This window comes from Littorina saxatilis, linkage group LG6 (genome assembly GCF_037325665.1).
Source record: "Littorina saxatilis isolate snail1 linkage group LG6, US_GU_Lsax_2.0, whole genome shotgun sequence".
Taxonomy (NCBI): Eukaryota; Metazoa; Mollusca; class Gastropoda; order Littorinimorpha; family Littorinidae; genus Littorina; species Littorina saxatilis.
Window position 1 is genome coordinate 38,043,121 of NC_090250.1, and position 21,568 is coordinate 38,064,688.

The 21,568-nt window shown below is 42.3% G+C and overlaps 1 protein-coding gene across 1 annotated transcript in view; it reads left to right on the top strand.

Annotated features, from left to right (window-relative positions):
• LOC138969162 (uncharacterized) overlaps nucleotides 1-21,568 on the top strand; it is a 32,141-nt gene that overhangs the window by 2,441 nt on the left and 8,132 nt on the right. The window contains exons 2-3 of the mRNA XM_070341886.1: nucleotides 5,126-5,429; nucleotides 14,256-14,398. Of these exons, the coding sequence (XP_070197987.1) occupies nucleotides 5,126-5,429; nucleotides 14,256-14,398 (447 nt within the window). The remainder of the gene's footprint in view (nucleotides 1-5,125; nucleotides 5,430-14,255; nucleotides 14,399-21,568) is intronic.

Sequence of the window (21,568 nt, forward strand, 5' to 3'; positions counted from 1 at the left end):
GAGAGAATAACTGATCTGTGTGCGAAATGTTTCTCTTATTTTTGCTTGTTCAAATTATAGAGGCATCAGCTGTATTCCAGGCCTTCTTGAAAAATAACGTTCAGTAAAATATTTCTGGTCAAATCTGTACCTCTCATACTGGGAATACTTTGGAATATCCTATCAAAAATGTTCAACATCTCCAGAGAATCAAGGACACAACTTTGAATTTAACAACAAGATTAAGTGAAAGCGAGGTACGTGGCGTGTTTTGTGAAGGCGAGGAACAATGACACCGTCTTTGCACTAACTCTCTAATCATGCTGACAAATTCAAGGTGTTGTCTTTGTAGAACAATTACACCTTGTGGTCATTCGCTGTTCAAAAACAACTCTGAATGTTATACAGCTTTTTGATCTTGAGCTGATCACAGAGACAGTGCTTGGTTTGCACGCGAGACTCGCTTTAATGTGCTTGGTTTTGCTCTTGTCTTCAGAAACGTGTTGGCGTATTTGTTCCGTCCCCCATGTCCTTTATATATAGTCCAGGTAAAAATTTAAAAAAAGTGGGATGTGTTCACAATCAATCCTCGCTCTCCTCGGCTCTTGTCGGTCTCTGTCTAGAAGCCACTCTGACAAAATCAAACAATCAAATATTTAATCGCGCCTGAAAATTAACACCATCATTCTCTGGCCTGCACGGCTTTAATTTCAAGCATCCCAGTCATTTCCTTTCGACCCTGTTTACGCTGTCCTCAAAAAATGCAAGCGACCTTGGTTGACCTTGACGACATGTTGGACCCTTGCCACTGTATCAATCCGCTACGTCTGGCAGCCATCTTTCATACGGGCCTTTCACAAAATATGGCGCTCATAATCGATTGCTCGTTCTCGGATCGGAGACAAACAGAGGGCGGGAAAGACGAGTTGAGGGGAACTTGAATGTCAGGTGATACGTATTGTAGGCATGTGACTCCAACTGGTTGGGGGAAGGTTTTTGTGGACTTTTACTCCATGTCCGTAGTCCTTACTGTTGAAACAAGAAAGAATGTTGGGGCGGTGGTATTTTAAAACTTCTTTTCCAGAGAGAGAGAGAGAGAGAGAGAGAGAGAGAGAGAGAGAGAGAGAGAGAGAGAGAGAGAGAGAGAGAGAGAGAAAGAGAGAGAGATAGACTGACTGAATTAGAGAAAGAGAGAGTGAGAGAGAGGGGGGAGGGGGTAGTCTGAGGCGAAATTGGGAGTTGGAATTCTTCTTGCATGAAACAAAAGGCCGTTTCTGTATCAATCAATAACTTACAACATTGTCTACAAAGATGAACACTGATCCGAATCAGCAGGATACATGCTGTTACATTTTAAGGACTATAAGAAGAGAGAGACACTCTGAGAGAGATAGGAATGGATGGGATGGGGTGCAAGAATTATTTACGATAGGGTACAAGATTCCTTTGCAACAGCATACTTTTCATTATAAAAGACCTTGGCTGCATACGTGAACATTCACATTACTAAGCACAACATGCTTTGTTCACGTAAGAGAAACATGAGAGGAAGCAGGGAAGGGAGGGGGAGTAGTAGCAGCAGCAGCAGCAGCAGCAGCAGTAGTAGTAGTAGTAGTAGTAGTAGTAGTAGTAGTAGGAGTAGTACAGTAGTAGTATAGTATGTATGTAGGTAGCAGTAGGTAATGGTATGTAGGTAGGTGGTAGTAGATGTAGTAGTAATAGAAGAAGCAGTAGCAGCAGAAGCATTAGGCCAAACAAAAATATCACTATGTTGGTTTAGAGTAACCCGACCGACCCTATTTTTTCACGCCGACCATAAAACCTTTTTTTTCGTTTTTCAAAAAAAACTTTTGGCACATTTTGCGAGACCGAGGGAAGGAACCTCCTTTAAACTCAACAAAATCTTGATTTAAATTTTTTTTTTTAAAGCCGACCTACCGACCCTAAACCAACATATATTTTTGTTTGGCCTTAGTATCAGGAGTACTTATATATTTTCTGTGTCGGATATACCAGTCCATACCAGTAGCCTGCTTTCCTCTTTGTCGTCAATTCGTCTCGTCATCTTTTCAATTCGTCCTTCTTTCTCGCCTGATCTTTTGCTGCCGTCTCATCCACACATCTCTTTCTTGCTCATTCTTCTTTCTATTTTTTTTCAAAGGCCAGATGCTATGAACTCTACAATTGTCTGTCCCTACAATGGCTGCTTAATGAAGAATTAGCAAATCTCATTCAGCTCTTCTGGACTCTTTCAAGCGACGAGCAACGATAGTATTACGCCCCCAAATTGGCCTTCTCTCACCTCAATGGAACAGGGGTTAAGGAGGAAAAAAGAGGAAAAAGAACAAAAAAAGACTGGGAGAGAGAGAGTGAGAGAATTAAACGGCGATCAGCGTGGCCTTAGAGCGGCTATGCTAAATACATGTGGCAGTGGAGCGAGAGATGGCAAAGCTCGGGGCGAAAGAACCATTGGCAGGGGATGACATCCTATTGCTGTGTCGGCGTGGATCTGTTCACGCATCCTGTACAAAACTCTTACTGCCCCTATTCCTCCCAAGCAGTTTTTGTGAGTTGTATTTTGAGAGTAAGCCTGGGTGCTTTTCGACCATAATTGCCTCGAATCTTCTTCTTTGATGTGCGTCGAATTTTGTCAGCTATCCTTTTGTTGTGTTTGTGTATGTAACCTTGGGCGCCTTACGGCTAAAATTACAGAAAAGAGGAAAAGGACAAAAGAGATAAGATGTATTGTTTAGTTGGTATTCACTTCTCTGTCTGTCTTTTTCTTTGTCTCTGTCTTTTTTTTCTAGTAATTCGATTGCCTATAATTCCTTCCCGCCCTTCTTTCTTTTTCTCTGAGAGAGAGAGAGAGAGAGAGAGAGAGAGAGAGAGAGAGAGAGAGAGAGAGAGAGAGAGAGAGAGAGGAGAGAGAGAGAGAGAGGGAGAGAGAGAGAGAGAGAGAGAGAGAGAGAGAGAGAGAGAGAGAGAGAGAGAGAGAGAGAGAGAGGATGTGTTAGACAGAGGAGAAAAACAACCAGGAAAGAAAAGAAAATCCTCCTCGCAAGAAATACCCATCATTGTTTACAGAAAGTCATCTGTCTTTATTTCTTCAGTCTAATCTCTCTCTCTCTCTCTCTCTCTCTCTCTCTCTCTCTCTCTCTCTCTCTCTCTCTCTCTCTCTCTCTCTCTCTCTCTCTCTCTCTTTCGGGCAAGCAGGAAATGACCTTTTTGTCCTAAACTGGGCCATCGACAGTCCGCATGTTCTTCCAGGCAGCTGATTGGTTGTAATTCAATCTGAATCCTGCCCTAGTTTGTTTCAGCAGATGTAACCTACATTCAACCAATGACACTCCATATATCAACGTCAGCCTCTATCGCAATACTGTGAACTAACATTGCATTTCCACTATGAGCTGTTTGTGGTCGGGATTGGACCGGTCATGCCAGTTTTATAGCCAAACCACTAGCTCGGCAGCCATCTCTGTTGGTCTCAAAACTGCTTGATGAGGCACACGTTTCTGTTTGTTTGGTAAACAACCTCACGAGGCACGCTAGCAAACAGTTGAAGAAACGAGGGTGGAGTATTCACCTGTGCAGAGCCGTAAAACTCATCTTTTTTGACAGTCGAAATACGCGTACAGTTTGTTGTTGTTGTTGTTGTTGTTATTGATGCTGTGTTATTGTTGTTTTTTGTTTTTTGTTGTTGTTGTTGTTGGTGGTGATGGTGGTCGTGGTGGTGGTGGTGGTGTTGCCGGCGCATTCGGCGTTCTATAGGAGTTTTGTGTGTTTTTCTTCCTCTGCTCTGACTTTAATTATCTGGCAGGTACTTATTCTTTAATCTCCAAATACATTGTCTTTTTCTCTTTGCCATCACTCTTCCTCTTGCGTTTATGAGCCTCTTGGACCTTCAAGATATTTCGTTTCAAGACACAATGTTGAGGTGAAACCATATAAAAATTACATTTACCATCATAATTATCAACGGTACAAGCTAGAGCACTATTAGTGTTGTCTTTTTACAATATCATTGTTATTGTTGTTGGTTGTGGTGTTCGTGTTGGTGTCGTCGTCGTTATTGTTGTTTATGTCTTTATCTTTTCTTTTCTTCGTTCCTCTTGATCTTGAATGTTTACTTTTTTAGTTACCAGTCCGCATGTGATCTCCAATTCTGCTGTTCGTTTACGTTTCTGTATTTGAAGTAAGAATCACATCACCAGTGTAAACCTACTATGATTCCATTTAAAACATGGAGAATACTACATGGCTTGCTGTGTCGTACCAGATTTACACTCGTTTCTTTTTTTTAATGTAACCGAGTGCCGTAACACTACGATCACCTCGGGAGGCGAAGTGCAATCAAACAGGATTGAAAATGTTAGGGCTAATTTCTTAGCCCTATAAAAACTGTTATGCAAACCCGAAGGTTTCCATGAACATACAGACAATCGGAAACCACCAGACCCCATCACAAACAGAATTCCACAATCCACCGGTGTTGACTTAAAGGCCAACAATTCAGGTGCAGAGTCTGCTGTGAAAGGAGCGGTAGCCTCCCCTGTCACATTAAATTCAACAGCGAGCGAAAGCGAGCTTTGCAATATTTGAAAAAGCAACGAGTGCAAATCTGCTACGACAAAGCAAGCCATATAGCATTCTGTTTATCCTACATACTGTGCTAACATGTATTTTACTCAAAAAGGCCCGCAGTCGAAGGTACAAATTAAAGACGCTTCTTTTGGAACCTCGATCTCTTCAAAAGCCTCGCGCAATCTTTCACGTCAAAGCAAAGAAACGTCACGTTAGGAAGTGTAGCGTAACGTGTTAGTTCTAAAAACTCTTCCAGGGGAAACAGCAGGCACTAAAATGTTTCCATAATGACGTTTGTCTCGGTGACTTTGGCATCATAAGCAGTGAAAAAGCAGGTCTCTGCCAGACTAGTTTGACAAGATCTCATTTACATGATAAACACGTGTGATTTAAACAATATTGTTATCTCATGAGTGGTCTCTCTCACGTTTGTAGGACAAAGTACTGAAGTATTATGAGTCGATGTTTACAAGTAAAATTTACCCCCCAACGTAAGTGTTCCCCTTGTTCCCCACAGTAATCCCTCTCTTCCTTCCTTCATTCCTTTCTTCTTTCCTTGCAGCTCTCCTTCTCTTCCTGTCGCACCATCGGACCCAGGCTGCGACGACAGCACCCCCACCGCCACCACCAACACCTCCACCCTCCACCGCCGCCGGCAGCAACCCCAACAACCTGCCCTCCAACACCATCCCGGCCAGCACAGCGACCAACAACCCCCGGAGCCTGGGCCCAGGCGGGCCCTCGAGGGGCCCTCAACCCCCCCAGGAGCCGTCCCAGTTGCCAGTGTGGGCCGAGTGTTTAGCTAAGGAGCCCAAAGACGCCCCTACTAACAGCTCTGTCGCATCGCTTTTCAGACACTGGTGCAGGTAATGTGTTTTTGTTTGTGGTATTTTGTTTGTAGTCAGTTTGGTGTATGATTAATTTATTGTCAATGCTAATGATGTTAATAAGTGATGGTTGATTTGCAAGGAGAAAGGACGTCAGGCTCGTGTAGTTAGACAGACTCTGGAGTGCAGTATGAAAACCTCCTTTTCGAATGCTAGCGTGCATTTGCTTTCATGTTCAGGGCCGGATCTGGGGGGGGGGGGGGTTCCTGGGGTTCCGGAACCCTCCCCCCCCCCCCCTGGCCATCCAATGTACCTCTCAGAGAAGAAAAAAATGTGGACTTTGGACCCCTGCCTTCAGTTGGACCCCCCCCCCCCCCCCTCAAACCAACTTGGTCCGGCCCTGAATGTTTGCACATCAAAACTGAGCATGCACACGCACGCACGCACGCACGTGCACACACAGACACAAAGATGTAGACAGACTGAGTCACACACACACACACATACACACGTACACACACACACACACACAAACACACATGCACGCTTGCATGCAACAGGTATCTACACACATTGAACGAAACTGCTAGAGATACGTACATTGCCCTCAACATGTAAGAAAGACATGCCTTCACAGGCAAGACATACACAAAAACAAACAAACACTATTGGCGGACAGAGAGATATTGGCAGGTATATGATCTTTAAGTTAACATTTTCGCTCATATTCCGACGCACGGAAAAGGGACAAGGGAGGGGCTGCCACCACGCTCTGGATTGATACACACGGATCATAGAGAGAGAGAGAGAGAGACAGAGAAAGAGAGACACACAGAAAGAGAGAGAGAGAGAGAGAGAGAGAGGGGGGGGGGGGGGGGAAGTGAGAGAAAGAAAGAGAGAGAGAGACACACACACAGACACACATGGAGACAGAGCCAGAGAGAGAGAGAGAGAGAGAGAGAGAGAGAGAGAGAGAGAGAGAGAGAGAGAACTTTGAACTTTTGAACTTTGAACTTTGAACTTTATTACAGGAAAGATAGCATTAGGTCCGTAGGACCTTTCTTACAGCTAGTCCTGATCTAAGCAAACAAAATGGTTCTAATCGAAATGGGAATACATAGGAACAAACTTGTTATGATGAAACGCAGACACACGCAATAATAGTAATATAAGAATAAGATCATTCTTTACAGACATGTGATATACAGATATCACAATACGGGCAATACAACCATACATTATCAGAACACACACCAAGTTGACGCAAGACACACACATGCACATTTCAGAAGGATAGAAGGCATACATACGTTTGAGCAACCAGGCACATCACATTAAAGTGAAGTTTGAATGTATTTTTGCAGATGTGTTTTGAATGTTTTAAGGTTACTGATCGATTTTAAGCATGTAGGTAGGGAGTTCCAGACATAGGCTCCCGAGTATGAAAGACTAGTTTTAAATATGTCAATGCGTGGCTTCGGGCAGGCCAGATTATGCTTGAAGGTGGAATACCGAGAAGGAGTTGATTGAAACAAGTGAGTTAGATATTCGGGTGCTTGGTCACGTAGGAGCTTGTGCATGAAAACTGATTTATTAAATAAAAGCTGTTGTTTAAGTTGAGGTATATTGAGGGCTGTCAGTTTTGCGTCAGTAGTTAGTGATGGGTCAGGCAGAATGAGTTTAGCTGACCTTCGATGACGAGAATTTATAGTTTTGAATAATGCATCACTACAGCCATCCCAGATGACAGAGGCATAATCAATGTGAGGTTTGATGTGGGCGTTGTAGAACATTTTTCGGGCGTCTAAAGTTATGACTGACTGAAGTTTTGAAAGTAGGAATAAATTTCTTGAAACGCGTTTACACAGATGTTCAATGTGGGAATGCCACCTAAGCTTATCATCGATAATCACGCCTAGCAGTTTGTGTTCGCTAACCTTTTCTATTGAGTTTCCGTTGATGGTGAGATCTAGTGAGAGGGGGGACAACTGATGCTTCTGGCGCGTTGTAATTACCATTGATTTAGATTTCAGAGGATTTAGGACTATGTTTTTTTCAGAGCACCATTGTGAGATGTCTCTAAGGGTGTGCTGAAGAGATTGTTGAATATTTTCAAGGCGTCTATTTTGTGTCCGTAGTGTTGTGTCATCAGCGAGCATGTGGCACTCTACTGAGTTGTCAGAGAAGTGAAGTGGAAGGTCATTAACGTAAATACAGAAAAGAATAGGACCTAAGACAGAGCCCTGGGGTACTCCATATAACACGGACTCCTCTCTTGAGTACGCACCATGTACATAGACTTGTTGCGAACGGTTTTCAAGGAAAGACTGAAAGAAAGACAGAGAGTCAGATCCATTGAGATATAGTGATAAGTTGTTGAGGAGAATTTTATGATCAACGAGGTCAAAGGCCTTAGAAAAATCTAAGTATACGACCCCAGAGAGCTGGGAGGAATTTATGGCTGACAGACATTTGTCTGTCAAAAGCGAGAGCGCAGTAGAACATGAGTGGTTACTGCGGAAACCAGACTGCAAGGGGTGGAAAAGGGCCAAACGGTCCATGTATTTTGTGAGATTAATGTGAATATGTCTTTCAAGAAGCTTTGATAGTACTGAGAGTAAGGAAATAGGGCGGTAGTTGCTAACATCAGAAGTGTTTTTGGATTTGGGGAGAGGAATAACTTTAGCTTTCTTTAGTGCTTGCGGAAAGGTATTGCGCTGTATGCAGAGATTGAAGATATATGTGAGAGAGTCAACTGTGTAAGGAAGGGAGAGTTTTAATAAGTGGTTGCTGATTTCATCAGGTCCTGAAGATTTTTTGTTCTGAAGTTGTGAAATCAGTCGTCCTAAGAGAGAAAGAGAGAGAGAGAGAGAGAGAGAGAGAGAGAGAGAGAGAGAGAGAGAGAGAGAGAGAGAGAGAGAGAGAGAGAGAGAGAGAGAGAGAGAGAGAGAGAGAGAGAGAGAGACTCAGACTTAGAACTTTATTACAAAAGGATAAAGGTTTTAGGCAAAGCCTATTCTCCCAACCTGTCCTTTATACAACACAAAAAACAGACGCACATAAGAAAATATAAATTCAATCATATAAAATACAGAAATACATTGTTTGGAATGCAACACAATGTGCATTTAAGGAATTACATAAGGAGAACTCAAAAATTACAAAATTACATTGACATAGTTGCTCCGATCAGCAGAGAGAGAGAGAGAGAGAGAGAGAGAGAGAGAGAGAGAGAGAGAGAGAGAGAGAGAGAGAGAGAGAGAGAGAGAGAGAGAAAGAGAGAGAGAGAGACACACACACACACACACACAGACACACAGGGAGACAGAGCCAGAGAGAATTGAATTGAATTGAATTGAATTGAATTGAACTTTATTTAACAAGGATTCAGATTTAAGGCTACGCCTTTTGTTACAATCTGTCCTTGGGACGCACAGACACACAATGATAAAATTGAAAAATTAAAAATTAAAAAGTTAAAAAGTTTACCAACAAAAGGAGGTCAGAAAACTTCAGCACGTGATGATAAAGATGACCATGACGATGATGATGATGATGATGATGATGATGATGATGATGATGATGATGATGAAGATGAGGCACGAAGAGCATACATATGTGGTTATTCATAAAATAAAATGCATACTATGCAAGTAATTATAAGTACAAGCTGGTAGCAATTGAACATGTAGCAATAGTACAACAAAAATATGTTCAGAATATACAATGCACAGCATATCTTTGGCGTAATACTAAGTGTGGTAAATCAAAACGCGTTAAACTACTCAGACATTAAGTGTTTTTTGACACATTTTTTAAAACTGTTTAATGACTTTAAGTGCTTAAAGGATGATGGAAGTGAATTCCAAACTGATGTACCCGAAAAAACAAGACTGGTCTAGTCTTATAAAGGTCAATTCGTGGAGAGACAGAGAGAGAGAGAGAGAGAGACACACACACACACACACACACACACACACACACACACACACACACACACACACACACACACACACACACACACACACACACACACACAGGGAGACAGAGCCAGCAAAAGAGAGAACAAAATAGGCTTTTAGAAGTCCTGCTGCTCATTATGAAAATAACCGACAAACCAACAAGCGTATCAGCAGATATCGTTGCCCCACCAAAACATAAAGTATTAGCCAACAACAGAAATTAAAAGAAAGTCATTATGCCAGTCTACAAACCTGACAGGTCATAGTCTACACACGTTGGTTCGAACCTGCGATCTCACGCACCTTGGTCGAGAACTTGAAAACGAGCCTGCGCTGTCAAAACGATTTTTTTTCAAAGAAGTAAAAAAACAAAACACACACAAAAAATATGAGTCATGGGATTAAAGCCGGATAATCTTCTGACACCGTCTGGCTACTCAGGATCAAAGGACGAACACGCATATGACAGAAATGTAATTACAACTACGGGACTTTTCGCCGTGCGTCCAAGTGCACCACGGATTAGACTTTCACAGGAAGAGAAGAACAGGAAGTCTAGGTCAAAAGAGAGAAGATCCTGTATTTTGATATGTTTATTTCAGTGCTGTACGTAGTTTCAAATGAAGTTTCCTGGACAGGTCACGTTTACTTGATCAAAAAATAATCACCGTCGGAGGCCGTAAAATCAAATGCTGTCCACCAGATCCATAAGCCTATACACAAAGACTTAGACAACTTTATTGTCTCGAGTGAGGAATTCATGCGTATTTCACAACTTTAGATAACAAAAAACCGTAACATTTAGAAACCTATACAAAATTAAAATACTGTATACAAGGTGCACATTATCACTGTTACTTAATGGATCCCAGCGTTGGAACAAAGCCTGACGACTGAAGACGGCTGATATTTTGGACATGTCAAGGAAAAAGGTTTTTAAGTTCGTACCTAGCTGAACAATTGTGGTTTTTTAAAGATGGAAGTTATCAAAATCATATATTAAAGGGTGCTCATGGCGTGTATAAAAGAGATCTATGCTGGATTGACAAGTTGATTTGTATCAAAAGGATGATCTCTTTTACCTTGTTGTCTGAAGACAATTTAGAAGGGAATGGCCCGGGGATGTGCGCTATGGAGCAACAGAAATAATCTGTTTTCGAGGACATTTACTGCATTGAAGTTCCTGCTCGAACATGTGTAAGCAAACACGAACACAAACAGCAGAGGTGACAAACTACAAAGAAAACGTTAACAAAATTGTTTGCTGTTCTTTGTCTTGCGCAAACAGAGGCTGAGGCAAACTGTCTAGTCATCCCCCATTATTGTTCTTTAAACAAGTAAAGCTACAGCTCCCCATCGGGGTATTGAAACATGCTTTGGACAGACAATATAATAATAACTGGACATATTTAAGTGCCTAACCTATGGCTCTAAGCCCTCTACAAAAAAACATATATACAGAATAGAACACTCAAATGTACAACCTACATAAAACAATTAATCATACGGACAAAAATCACTACATGTATTGTTCACACAATATTCATATATTCTATCAGCGAACACTTTCAACAATCATACTAACTTTAAGGGAGAGGAGTACGTGCAGAAATGGAATAGAAAAGACATTAGGCCGGGTTGGTGTAATATTGTGTGAAAAAACAGATGAACAATTGTCAATGGATATCGTTACTGGAATAACTACGACGTTACGAAGGGATATTCTTAAAAGCTTTTGACATGACAGTGAGAAATATATATATCACAACGCTTAGATTTTATACACAAGAATTTTCTATGATATTAATACCTACATAAACACAACAGAAACACGGGATATTCTTAAAAACCAATACAATGACAGTCAGCAATGGATAATGATTATACACAAAAGCTTAATATTCTAAGCCCTATAATACGTTACTGGAATGAATCCTACATACGTGAGAGATGCTGCCACCAATGTGATAAATAAACACTAATATCTTCACACGTGTGTATATCATATCAATTATTGGGTCGGGTCAAACTACAGTCCGGCAGGGACATCAGAAATAATTTTCCACGGCTCATGATGACTAATTCACCCAGACAAACTTCATTCTCGATACACGTATTTGTTTTCTCAGTAATATTTTTGAGAACTTACGCGCGACTACAAAGATTAATATTCTACCAAGCGGTGTGCACCCAAAAAGATCTCAGTCGAACCTAGTATAGGCCATGACCTGTTACCAAGCAACGAGACATGCGCAGAAGAATTTATGAATATTCAAACAGCAATTAATGCGCGGCTTTGCGGGTCCGTCCGTGCATTAAACCCGCTCTTAAACGAGATTACACCTCCAGTCACAATAATGCGTTGTGAGCCTCCCCAAGCGGAAAGAGAAGAAGGAAACAGGACTCGAACTCTCTCATCTTCAATCCCGGGGCCCCGTGGTTTATTAAGGCAACAACTCTGGGCAAACTGTAAAACTGGCTGAATTTGGCAAGCGGCACAGCAGGCCGCCCGCAAAATGATGACTATTCATTTCCATTGCAGATTATGTTAATGAGCTCCCGTAATGCGAAGTCGTAAGCTCGTGCACAAACGGAGCAATCGCGCAGATTTAAAACAAAGGAAGGAAGAAGGGCTTAGTTAGGAAAGAGGAAAGAAGATGTTGATTTCTATTTTTTTCTGTTTTTATTTGATGATTCAGCTTTTTTAAATCATACACAAGGTACTGCTTTCCGTTTCCCTTTGGTTCAATGGATGCGTTTGAGTTTACGGCAATTTCAAAGCCCTTAAAAGGGGATTATCGAACGGACGTTGCGTAATTTATAAGTTTTATATTCTTAATTGTTATATCTTTGTAGTTTAACTTGCATGTTATGTTACATGGCCACGGTGTGTTTCTCAAAACGAGGTAGAAAAAATGGAGTAATTAACAATTGCTGAGAATTAGCCGGGATTAGTCTAGTATCCGAATAGATGTGGCTTAATTAATGCCTTGCTGAGCCTTAGCTCACCACTTCTTCATTTCATCATCCACCCACACATACACACACACACACACACACACACACACACACACACACACACACACGCACACACACACACACACACACACCTAAACACGCAGACACCTGGGTAGCGCGACTCCGTTGCTGCTAGCTTTCCACTGGGAGAAGCGACCCGAATTTCCCAGCGATGGAACAATAAAGTAATGAAAATGAAAAAAAAAAACGAAAAAAAAACACACACACACATACACACACACACAGACACACACACACACAACAACAACAACAACAACAACAACAACAACAACAACACCAAACAAAAGCAAATAAACACACACACACAATCCCACAGGATTGGCATTTGTGAGTCAGGTTCGTCTTTCTCAAATGCATCTTTGTGATCGAGAATATCAAACTGAATTCGAAGTAATTATTGTCACTTTTCGCTGAAAGTGGGATTAAAGTTTTTTTGAGGATCGAAAACTTTGCTTTGGCATCACGCCTAAAGTTTCTGTCTGGAAACGTTCACATGCAGGTCATACTGACAGCCAAGTGATTATGTCAGGCTATGATATTATATTATATTTCCCTGCGCGCGCAAATGCGAAGAAGTGTCCTCATTGCGTAGCATGACCACTGTGCTTACAACATAAAGCGACCCCACAAGCAGCATCGCCAATAAGACTCCGCGATGAAATGAACTTCACTGCCTTTTATTCCGAGGCTGTCAAAGATCATAAACCAAGGCAAAGTCCACTGTAGCCATGAAATGTAATACTCAAGAGAGTAACGCTCCTTGACTTTGAACTGTAATGAACGCACTACGATAGTCGTAAAATGTCACAGTAGACGGCTGCAGCGACAGAAGTCGTCTTTTGCATGTCGTTAAAACCTCGTAAGGCTTAGGTCAAGACTGTTGTCCATCTAAACGGTAAACAGATTCGTTTCAGGAATAAACGTTGATTCTGCCTTACTCATGCCTATAGGTGGTTTATATTGTTGACTACAGTGACATAAAATAATTTTGTACTTCAGCATCATAAGTTAAAGACCGTCCATGGGAATTTAATGTTATTGTTCTCATTAATCTTGTCCCCACGGGTACAGTTTTTCACGAATAAGTGTTTCCGTGTGCTGTAAAACCGGACTGACTAATACAATATAACCCCGGTGCTCAAAGGCAATATGACACAAAACAAATTCCCCTGTTCGTTTGAAACGTGAGATTGCGTGCCTGTTTGACGGGCGCTGTGGCGGGGTGGTAAGACGTCGGCCTCCTAATCGGAAGGTCGAGGGTTCGAATCCTGGCCGCGGCCGCCTGGTGGGTTAAGTGTGGAGATTTTTCCGATCTCCCAGGTCAACTTATGTGCAGACCTGTTAGTGGCTTATCCCCCTTCGTGTGTACACGCAAGCCCAAGACCAACTGCTCACGGAAAAGATCCTGTAATCCATGTTAGAGTTCGGTGGGTTATAGAAACACGATAATACCCAGCATGCTTCCTCCGAAAGCGGCGTATGGCTGCCTAAATGGCGGGGTAAAAACGGTCATACACGTAAAATTCCACTCGTGCAAAAAACACGAGTGTACGTGGGAGTTTTAGCCCACGAACGCAGAAGAAGAAGAAGAAGAATCAGCGAGCGAACAAGCAAATTAGCGAGCATGATGAGTAAGAAAGTGAATGGGTTGGTTGGTGAATGGAGAGAGCGCGTGATTACGGAATTTTTTCAGTTGTTGTTTGTTTTTTTTTTTTCGAGGGGGGGGGGGGGGGTTGAAGGGGAAAAAAGTAATACAGGAAAGAGGATTTGGGGTGGGGTGGTGGGGTGGGGGAGGTCCTGTTTTCTTCGGTGTTCGTTATAACTTTATACGAAATTTAATGTTTTCATATTTATTTGTCTCCAGTAATTACAACACAGTTATCCCGTGTGTGGAGGCGGGGCTACCCACTAAGGCAGCGCAGAACCCTCTGGACCTCTTCGTCAAACTTCACTTCGACGCGGAACTTGTCAGGACGCGGAGTGTGCAGTTATGTCAGGCATTTCAAGGTAGGCTTCTTGTCCAGTCTGCAACTAGTTCCTCTGTAAGGTTTGGCTCCTTTAAAATAACGGCCAGGGGTGGTGTCGGGGGGGGGGGGGGGGTGCGGTGGATGGGAGGGGGGGTCTGTGAGGGTGAAGGATGAGGAAGAGGGAATAGGGAGTCGAGGGAGGGGAACATGAAAGAAGAACATAAACAGTATGACATAACTGCTCTAACGTGTTATAAACCTCTCGTCTTTGTTGTATATTTTTCTTCTTTTTGGGACTTCTGTGTGAAGCGTGTTTGCTGCTTCACAAAAACTGCATCGTCGTCTTGTTGCAGACGGGCGAGGAAAACAAGGAGCATTTCATTAGCTTCTTGACAATGTCATAATCTTTTGTTTGTCAACCTCCAGCCCCCCTCCGCCTATCTTCGAGCCCCCCCCCTCCCCTCCCCCAAACACACACACGTGCCCCCCCCCCCCCCCCATTTCGTTTTTTTATTGACGTTCATACAGCTAGTGAATAATATATGATTGACCCATCATGAAAGATAGCGTGTACGCCTAACACTTTCTTATTAATTTATATTTGTCATGATGTACGTATCATCCTGGGCCCTGGGAGCTGAAGAATATACAGTTCAGAGGTAACCACCATCTTTGAGAGAAGTCCCAACAAGTCGCGTAAGGCGAATTTACTACATTTAGTCAAGCTGTCGAACTCACAGAATAAAACTGAACGCACTGCATTTTTTCACCAAGACCGCATACTCGTAGTTTCGTCAGTCCACCGCTCGTGGCAAAGGCAGTGAAATCGACAAGCCAGAATAGTGCGGTAATGGTCGCGCTGAGCGGGTTAGCACGTTTTTCTGTACCTCTCTTCGTTTTAACTTTCTGAGCGTGTTTTTAATCCAACCATATTATATCTATATGTTTTTGGAATCAGGAACCGACAAGGAATAAGATGAAATTGTTTTTAAATCGATTTCGGACATTTTATTTTAATCATAATTTTTATATTTTTAATTTTCAGAGCTTGTTTTTAATCCGAATATAACATACTTTTATGTTTTTGTAATCAAACAATGATGAAAAATAAGATGAACGTAATTTTGGATAGTTTTGTAAAAAAATAATTTAGTTACAAATTTTAGATTTTTAATGACCAAAGTCATCAATTAATTTGTAAGCCTCCAAGCTGAAATGAAATACCAAAGTCCGGCCTTTGTCGAAGATTACTTGGCCAAAATTTCAATCAATTTGATTAAAAAATGAGGGTGTGACAGTGCCGCCTCAACTTTTACAAAAAGCCGGATATGACGTCACCAAAGACATTTATCGAAAAAATAAAAAAACTCTCTGGGGATATCATACCCAGGAACTCTCCTGTAAAATATCATAAAGATCGGTCCAGTAGTTTACTCTGAATCGCTCTACACACACACACACACACACACACACACACACACACACACACACACACACACACACACACACACACACACACACACACACACACACATACACCACGACCCTCGTCTCGATTCCCCATCTATGTTAAAACATTTAGTCAAAACTTGACTAAATGTAAAAAGGAAAAGAATTGAGCTCTATCTCTGAAGAAGAAAAGAAAGCAAGCGTGAAACTGTTGTTGGTATAATATTTCAGTGTTGTGTTCAAATGTAATGCAAAAGAGGATGAGTAAAAACAACATTTCTCTTTGCTGGGAAAGAAAGGATTCTTTTTCTTCCTTTTTGCTTCAAGGCCTTGCAAAACCATGACCAGTCATATATTGATATTAAATGTTCTAAAATGGGACCCACCGATATTTGTCTCTCCATGTTTGAGTGGACAGTTTTGGACTAATGGTCAGTCTGACTCCTGCAGGTTTTATTTCACAGTGTCTGTCTGTGTGTTCGTGTGTCTGTTCGTCAGCCGATGTGTTGTTCCCCCTTTCTTTTCACTGTCAGAAATCATATGAGAACTACCTTTCGTTCGTTCGTTCGTTTGTTTGTTTGTTTGGCCTATAATGAGTTTTCTTTGGCATGATTCGGTTGAGGACATTTCTAGCTCGAACAGTTTGTAAGATTAATTTTGTTTTTTTAACATTTCAGTTAGACACTTTGAGACTGCTGTCACGAGAAAGATCGTTGGCCTTCTGTGCACATTTCTTCACACACAAAAAGCCGAACTTTAGCAACTTGACATCAAAGATACGAAAACAACAGTTATTTCGTTGACTTTTGTCGTACCACCAAGAAAATGTCGTCATCAAACCGGAACGAGCCCCTTTCACATTTAGTGCAGTTGCAAAAAGGTTGAACGGTTGTTCACGGCATGAAACAACTGCAGTCGAAGCAATATTTGCAGAAGGAAAGACCGCTCTAAAGTTCAACCGCAAACTGAAATATCCCCGACTGTTGGTTTTTGCAATGGTGGAAAAAGTTACAGGTCATTGCAAATGCTCGTATGTCTTTGATGACCGGAGGACCATTCCTCGCGTATTTATTGCATTTGTGATCTTTCAAAAAGAAATAGGTCATCTTGGGATTAGCTTGAGTAAGTCAGGAGGGCGACGCCCCCCCCCTCCCCCCACCCCTCACATCACTCCATCCCCCATCCTAACCCCCGACTGCTTCCCCATCTCCCCAACGGAATTACCCCCCCCCCTCCCCCCCCCCCCCTTTGTGCTTTTGTAGGATATATGTGAGCAACCTTAAGTAAGCAACTTTGTGTCCAGAAGATCTTTAACATTGATTCAATCATTTGTTACGCATGTGGAGCATATATCATTCTGAGCGAACCTTAACAAGTCTAACTTAATGATGGTTCAGTTGATGATCTTTCTCTTCCAGACAGACCGAGAGAAAGGTGCTCTTTACGAGACCTCCATACACATTTCTGTTTCTTTAATTGCTTATTTATTTTGCAGTTTGGGGGTTAGGGCGGCAGGAGCGGATGGGGTGAGGGGGACGGGTTGGGCACACCTTATTTGAAGTACCAATGTCATTATTGCTATCCCTCGTTACAATCCCTCTCTATTCCAAACTACATTTTTGGGCGATGCTAAAGTAAACAACTTTAATATGTACCCTTTCTCTCCAGTTTGTATTCGGGATCTCAGTGTCCACAAAGACATCGACTTGACTATGATGATGTGTCCAAGATGTTTGTCAGTTGTACACAATACTGTTTTTGCTGACCCTTTGGGAATTTCTTGTATTATTTTTGTTCGTTTGAAATCGTTTTAAGCGTGACCCCCAAGATCTTTTGACTGATCGGTGAGCAAAACGAGGTCGTCATGTGAATTGAATTGAATTGAATTGAACTTTATTTTACAAGGATTTAGATTTAAGGCTACGCCTTTTCTTACAATCTGTCCTTGGGACGCATAGACACACAATTATATAATTAAAAAAAATTAAAAATTAAAAAGTTAAAAAGTTAACCAACAAAAGGAGGTCGGAAAACGTGATAATAAAGTTGACGATGATGATGATGATGACGATAATGATGATGATAATGATGATGATGATGATAAAGATGAGGCATGAAGAGCATACATATGTGGTTATTCATAAAATCAAATGCATACTATGCAGGTAATTATAAATACAAGCTGGTGGCAATCGAACATGTAGCAATAGTGTAACTAAAATATGTTCAGAATTTTCAATGCACAGCATATTTTTGACGTAATGTGAGAAAATATAAGCACCCTTGATATTCTTCTTCTACTCGTATACATAGAAAGCCGATAATTGTATGTACAATTCTCTATGAATATGTGCTATCATGCGGTATTGCTGTCGTATCAGAAAAGACGATAGCTTTGAGTTACAAATGCAACTTTGACCCTTATATCCCCAAAGCAAAGAAAAACGGTAGCCACGATTAGCTGCAAACATTTGATTATATGGACGCATTTGTAGTCGATGTTCTTAATCCATTATTCATTCAAATCTTATCCTCGGTTCATGGAATCCCCCTAAACCATAACTCATAAACGCATTCCTCCCTTGACGGTTTGACAATTCTCCCTTGATTTTTTTTGCCTCTGCCCTGGCACAGGCAAGTATTGGCAGGTGGAGTAGCGACCCCATTTTTCGGATGACCGGTGTCCACTGTCCTTTTGTTGTGTTTTCTAGCCAGAGTCGCCGGTCACCGCAACGGATGGGCCTGTTGCTGCTGTTTGTCGTAAAACTCCGGGGCAGTGTCCCATTCAATGACAAATATCTAATGATCGCGTGCTCGCTTTCTTAAAGTAAACAACACGAGAATAAAGGCAGGTGAAAGAAACAGAGGGGTGAACTGGGTGAGGTGAACTGGGTGAGGTGAACTGGGTGAGGTGAACTGGGTGAGGTGAACTGGGTGAGGTGAACTGGGTGAGGTGAACTGGGTGAGGTGAACTGGGTGAGGTGAACTGGGTGAGGTGAACTGGGTGAGGTGAACTGGGTGAGGTGAACTGGGTGAGGTGAACTGGGTGAGGTGAACTGGGTGAGGTGAACTGGGTGAGGTGAACTGGGTGAGGTGAACTGGGTGAGGTGAACTGGGTGAGGTGAACTGGGTGAGGTGAACTGGGTGAGGTGAACTGGGTGAGGTGAACTGGGTGAGGTGAACTGGGTGAGGTGAACTGGGTGAGGTGAACTGGGTGAGGTGAAATTGGTGATGTAAGGTATAAGCAGGAGGGAAAGAAATAAAGAAAGAGCGAAAGAAAGAGAAGATGTTGCTGCTGCTGCTTCTGCTGCAATATTCAAAACTCAATCAGAGAGAGAGGGAGAGAGAAAAAGATACAGAGAAAGCGGAAGGGAGAGAGAGAGAGAGAGAGAGAGAGAGAGAGAGAGAGAGAGAGAGAGAGAGAGAGAGAGAGAGAGAGACAGAGACAGTCAGTCAGACAAACAGGCGGACAGACAGACAGACAGACAGACAGACAGACAGACAGACAGACAGACAGACAGACAGACAGACGTGGTCAAGAAGATATTATATGATGGATGATTGTTATTAGTTTGCCCTCACTTGGACAACACTGCGCACATGTTCTTGCTGTATATATTCATTTCGTGATGTCCCTGGGTGGATCAATTGTATGCGTGACACTGTGTTAAACTCGCTGTGTTTCGGAGGTTTGTCTACCTGCAAACTGTTTCTGCTATTTGATTTATTTTCACATGCTTAGACACTTGTACCGTACGTGACGGTCAGGAACTGTACGAATAAGGAAATAAATAAACAAAGTGTTTTTGGTTTTAAAACTAAATGAGAGGAAAGGAGAAGTCACATCTTCTGAAACAGCTGACGAAAACGAAAGAAATAACAATCAGGAAAAGAACAGCACAAGAACACACAAAGAAACAAGAAAAAGAATAACCTTGAAAACAAATCGGTTGAAGAACTAAAACAGAGAAACGGAGAAGACACACTTTATGCCGCCACAAAGGCATTCTCACATGGGCAAGGATTGACACCAGAAGCAGTTAGCTTGTTGCTGAGACAATGTTGTAATACCAACGGCGTAAGGACACGATAAACTATACTGAAGTGACCACTGTTCTTTTCTCTTTGCTTTGACCACAAAGCTACTCCCACTCTCCTCTCAATTACCTTCCGTTTCTCTCACTGTCTGTGTCCCTCTCCCCGACTCTCTCTCTCTCTCTCTCTCTCTCTCTCTCTTACTGTCCCTCGCGTCCCTGTCCGCCATTTTAGATTTGTTCCCACCCACACCACCTACTCAAGGAAAACAAGAAATGTGTAACAGGCAAACGCCAGCGCGTGGTGGAAAAGAGATGTTTATGTACACTGATTGCAGTCGCCACGTGGCCGAGAACTCAGTGACAGATCAACATTAATTGTCTGTCTGTATCACCTCCCCCCATCACACACACACAAACCCAACCCAATGCCCCACTCTCGACTCAAAGGGTAAGCCACTTTGACATCTTTTCTGCCCTCTGTCCTCCTTGAGAGATCAATAAATTGTATATCCCTGAATTTGAAATCGACGTTTTTCATTCTAACTTTGCCCAGTCATGCAAGGCGTGTGGATCAGGCCATCAATCCCATGCCATATTTGAAAAGGAAAAATACAATGTCCGTGCTCCTGCCTACGTTTGTCGTCCTCATTTCTGTCTCTCTCTTTGTTCGTTGTTTTTGTTTTCAATTTAATCAGTGATGCAGACACATGGTTCCATCCGGTATAAAACCACATATGCATCACAAAACGTACAGAATAGCATCAGCTGCTGAGTTTTGTTGGTCGAGAGTTATTGGGAAAAGAGAGAGACTGAGAGAGAGAGAGAGACAGAGACAGAGACAGAGAGAGATAGAGACTGAGAGAGAGAGACTGACAGTCAGATAGACAGACAGACAGACAGACTGACAGACTGACAGACAGAGAGAGTCAGGCAGAGAGACTGAGAGAGAGAGAGAGAGAGAGAGAGAGAGAGAGAGAGAGGAATAGTCAAACACACACACATACACACACACAAACACACACACACACTCACACACACACACACACACACTCACACACTCGCACGCACACACATACACACACACACACGCGCGCGCGCGCGCACACACACACACTCGCGCACGCACACACACACACATACACACACTCGCGCATACACACACACACACACACACACACAAACACGCACACAAGCACACTGAAAGACACCGAGTTTGTTACTGAGAGCCACCGAAGGGGAAAAAAGGGCAGTGGGGATTTCAATGTTGACCCTTGTCCATTGACAAGCATTCTTTTTTCTCCACTCCTCACCTTGACCACCTGCGTCTGAAAAGAAGAAAAACAAATACGAACCCAACGAAGGTGTAGGGCAGTCAAAGAAGCTCTAGAGTGTGACTCGTGTTTATTTTAGGATGTACACTATCGGCTTTTTCATGAACAGTAGTAGCTTCAGGTAGTAGTCGAATCAATATTGTGAATGTTAATTACTTTATGCAAAGACTCTTTACATTGAAAGATCTATTTTTTGACGGGGAACTTCTTGTCCTGAAACAAGAAGAATCTTACAGCCTCCGATTGTTTTCAACACCTGTTATGTTATTCATAACGTTAGTAGACTAACCCCGTACGGAGTTATCTAACAAATGCGTGCAAGTTTCACCGCTACTGCTGTAACGGGCGAGCAAGTAGAACAAAGCGGATTGAGTTTGTGTGTGTGTTGTGTGT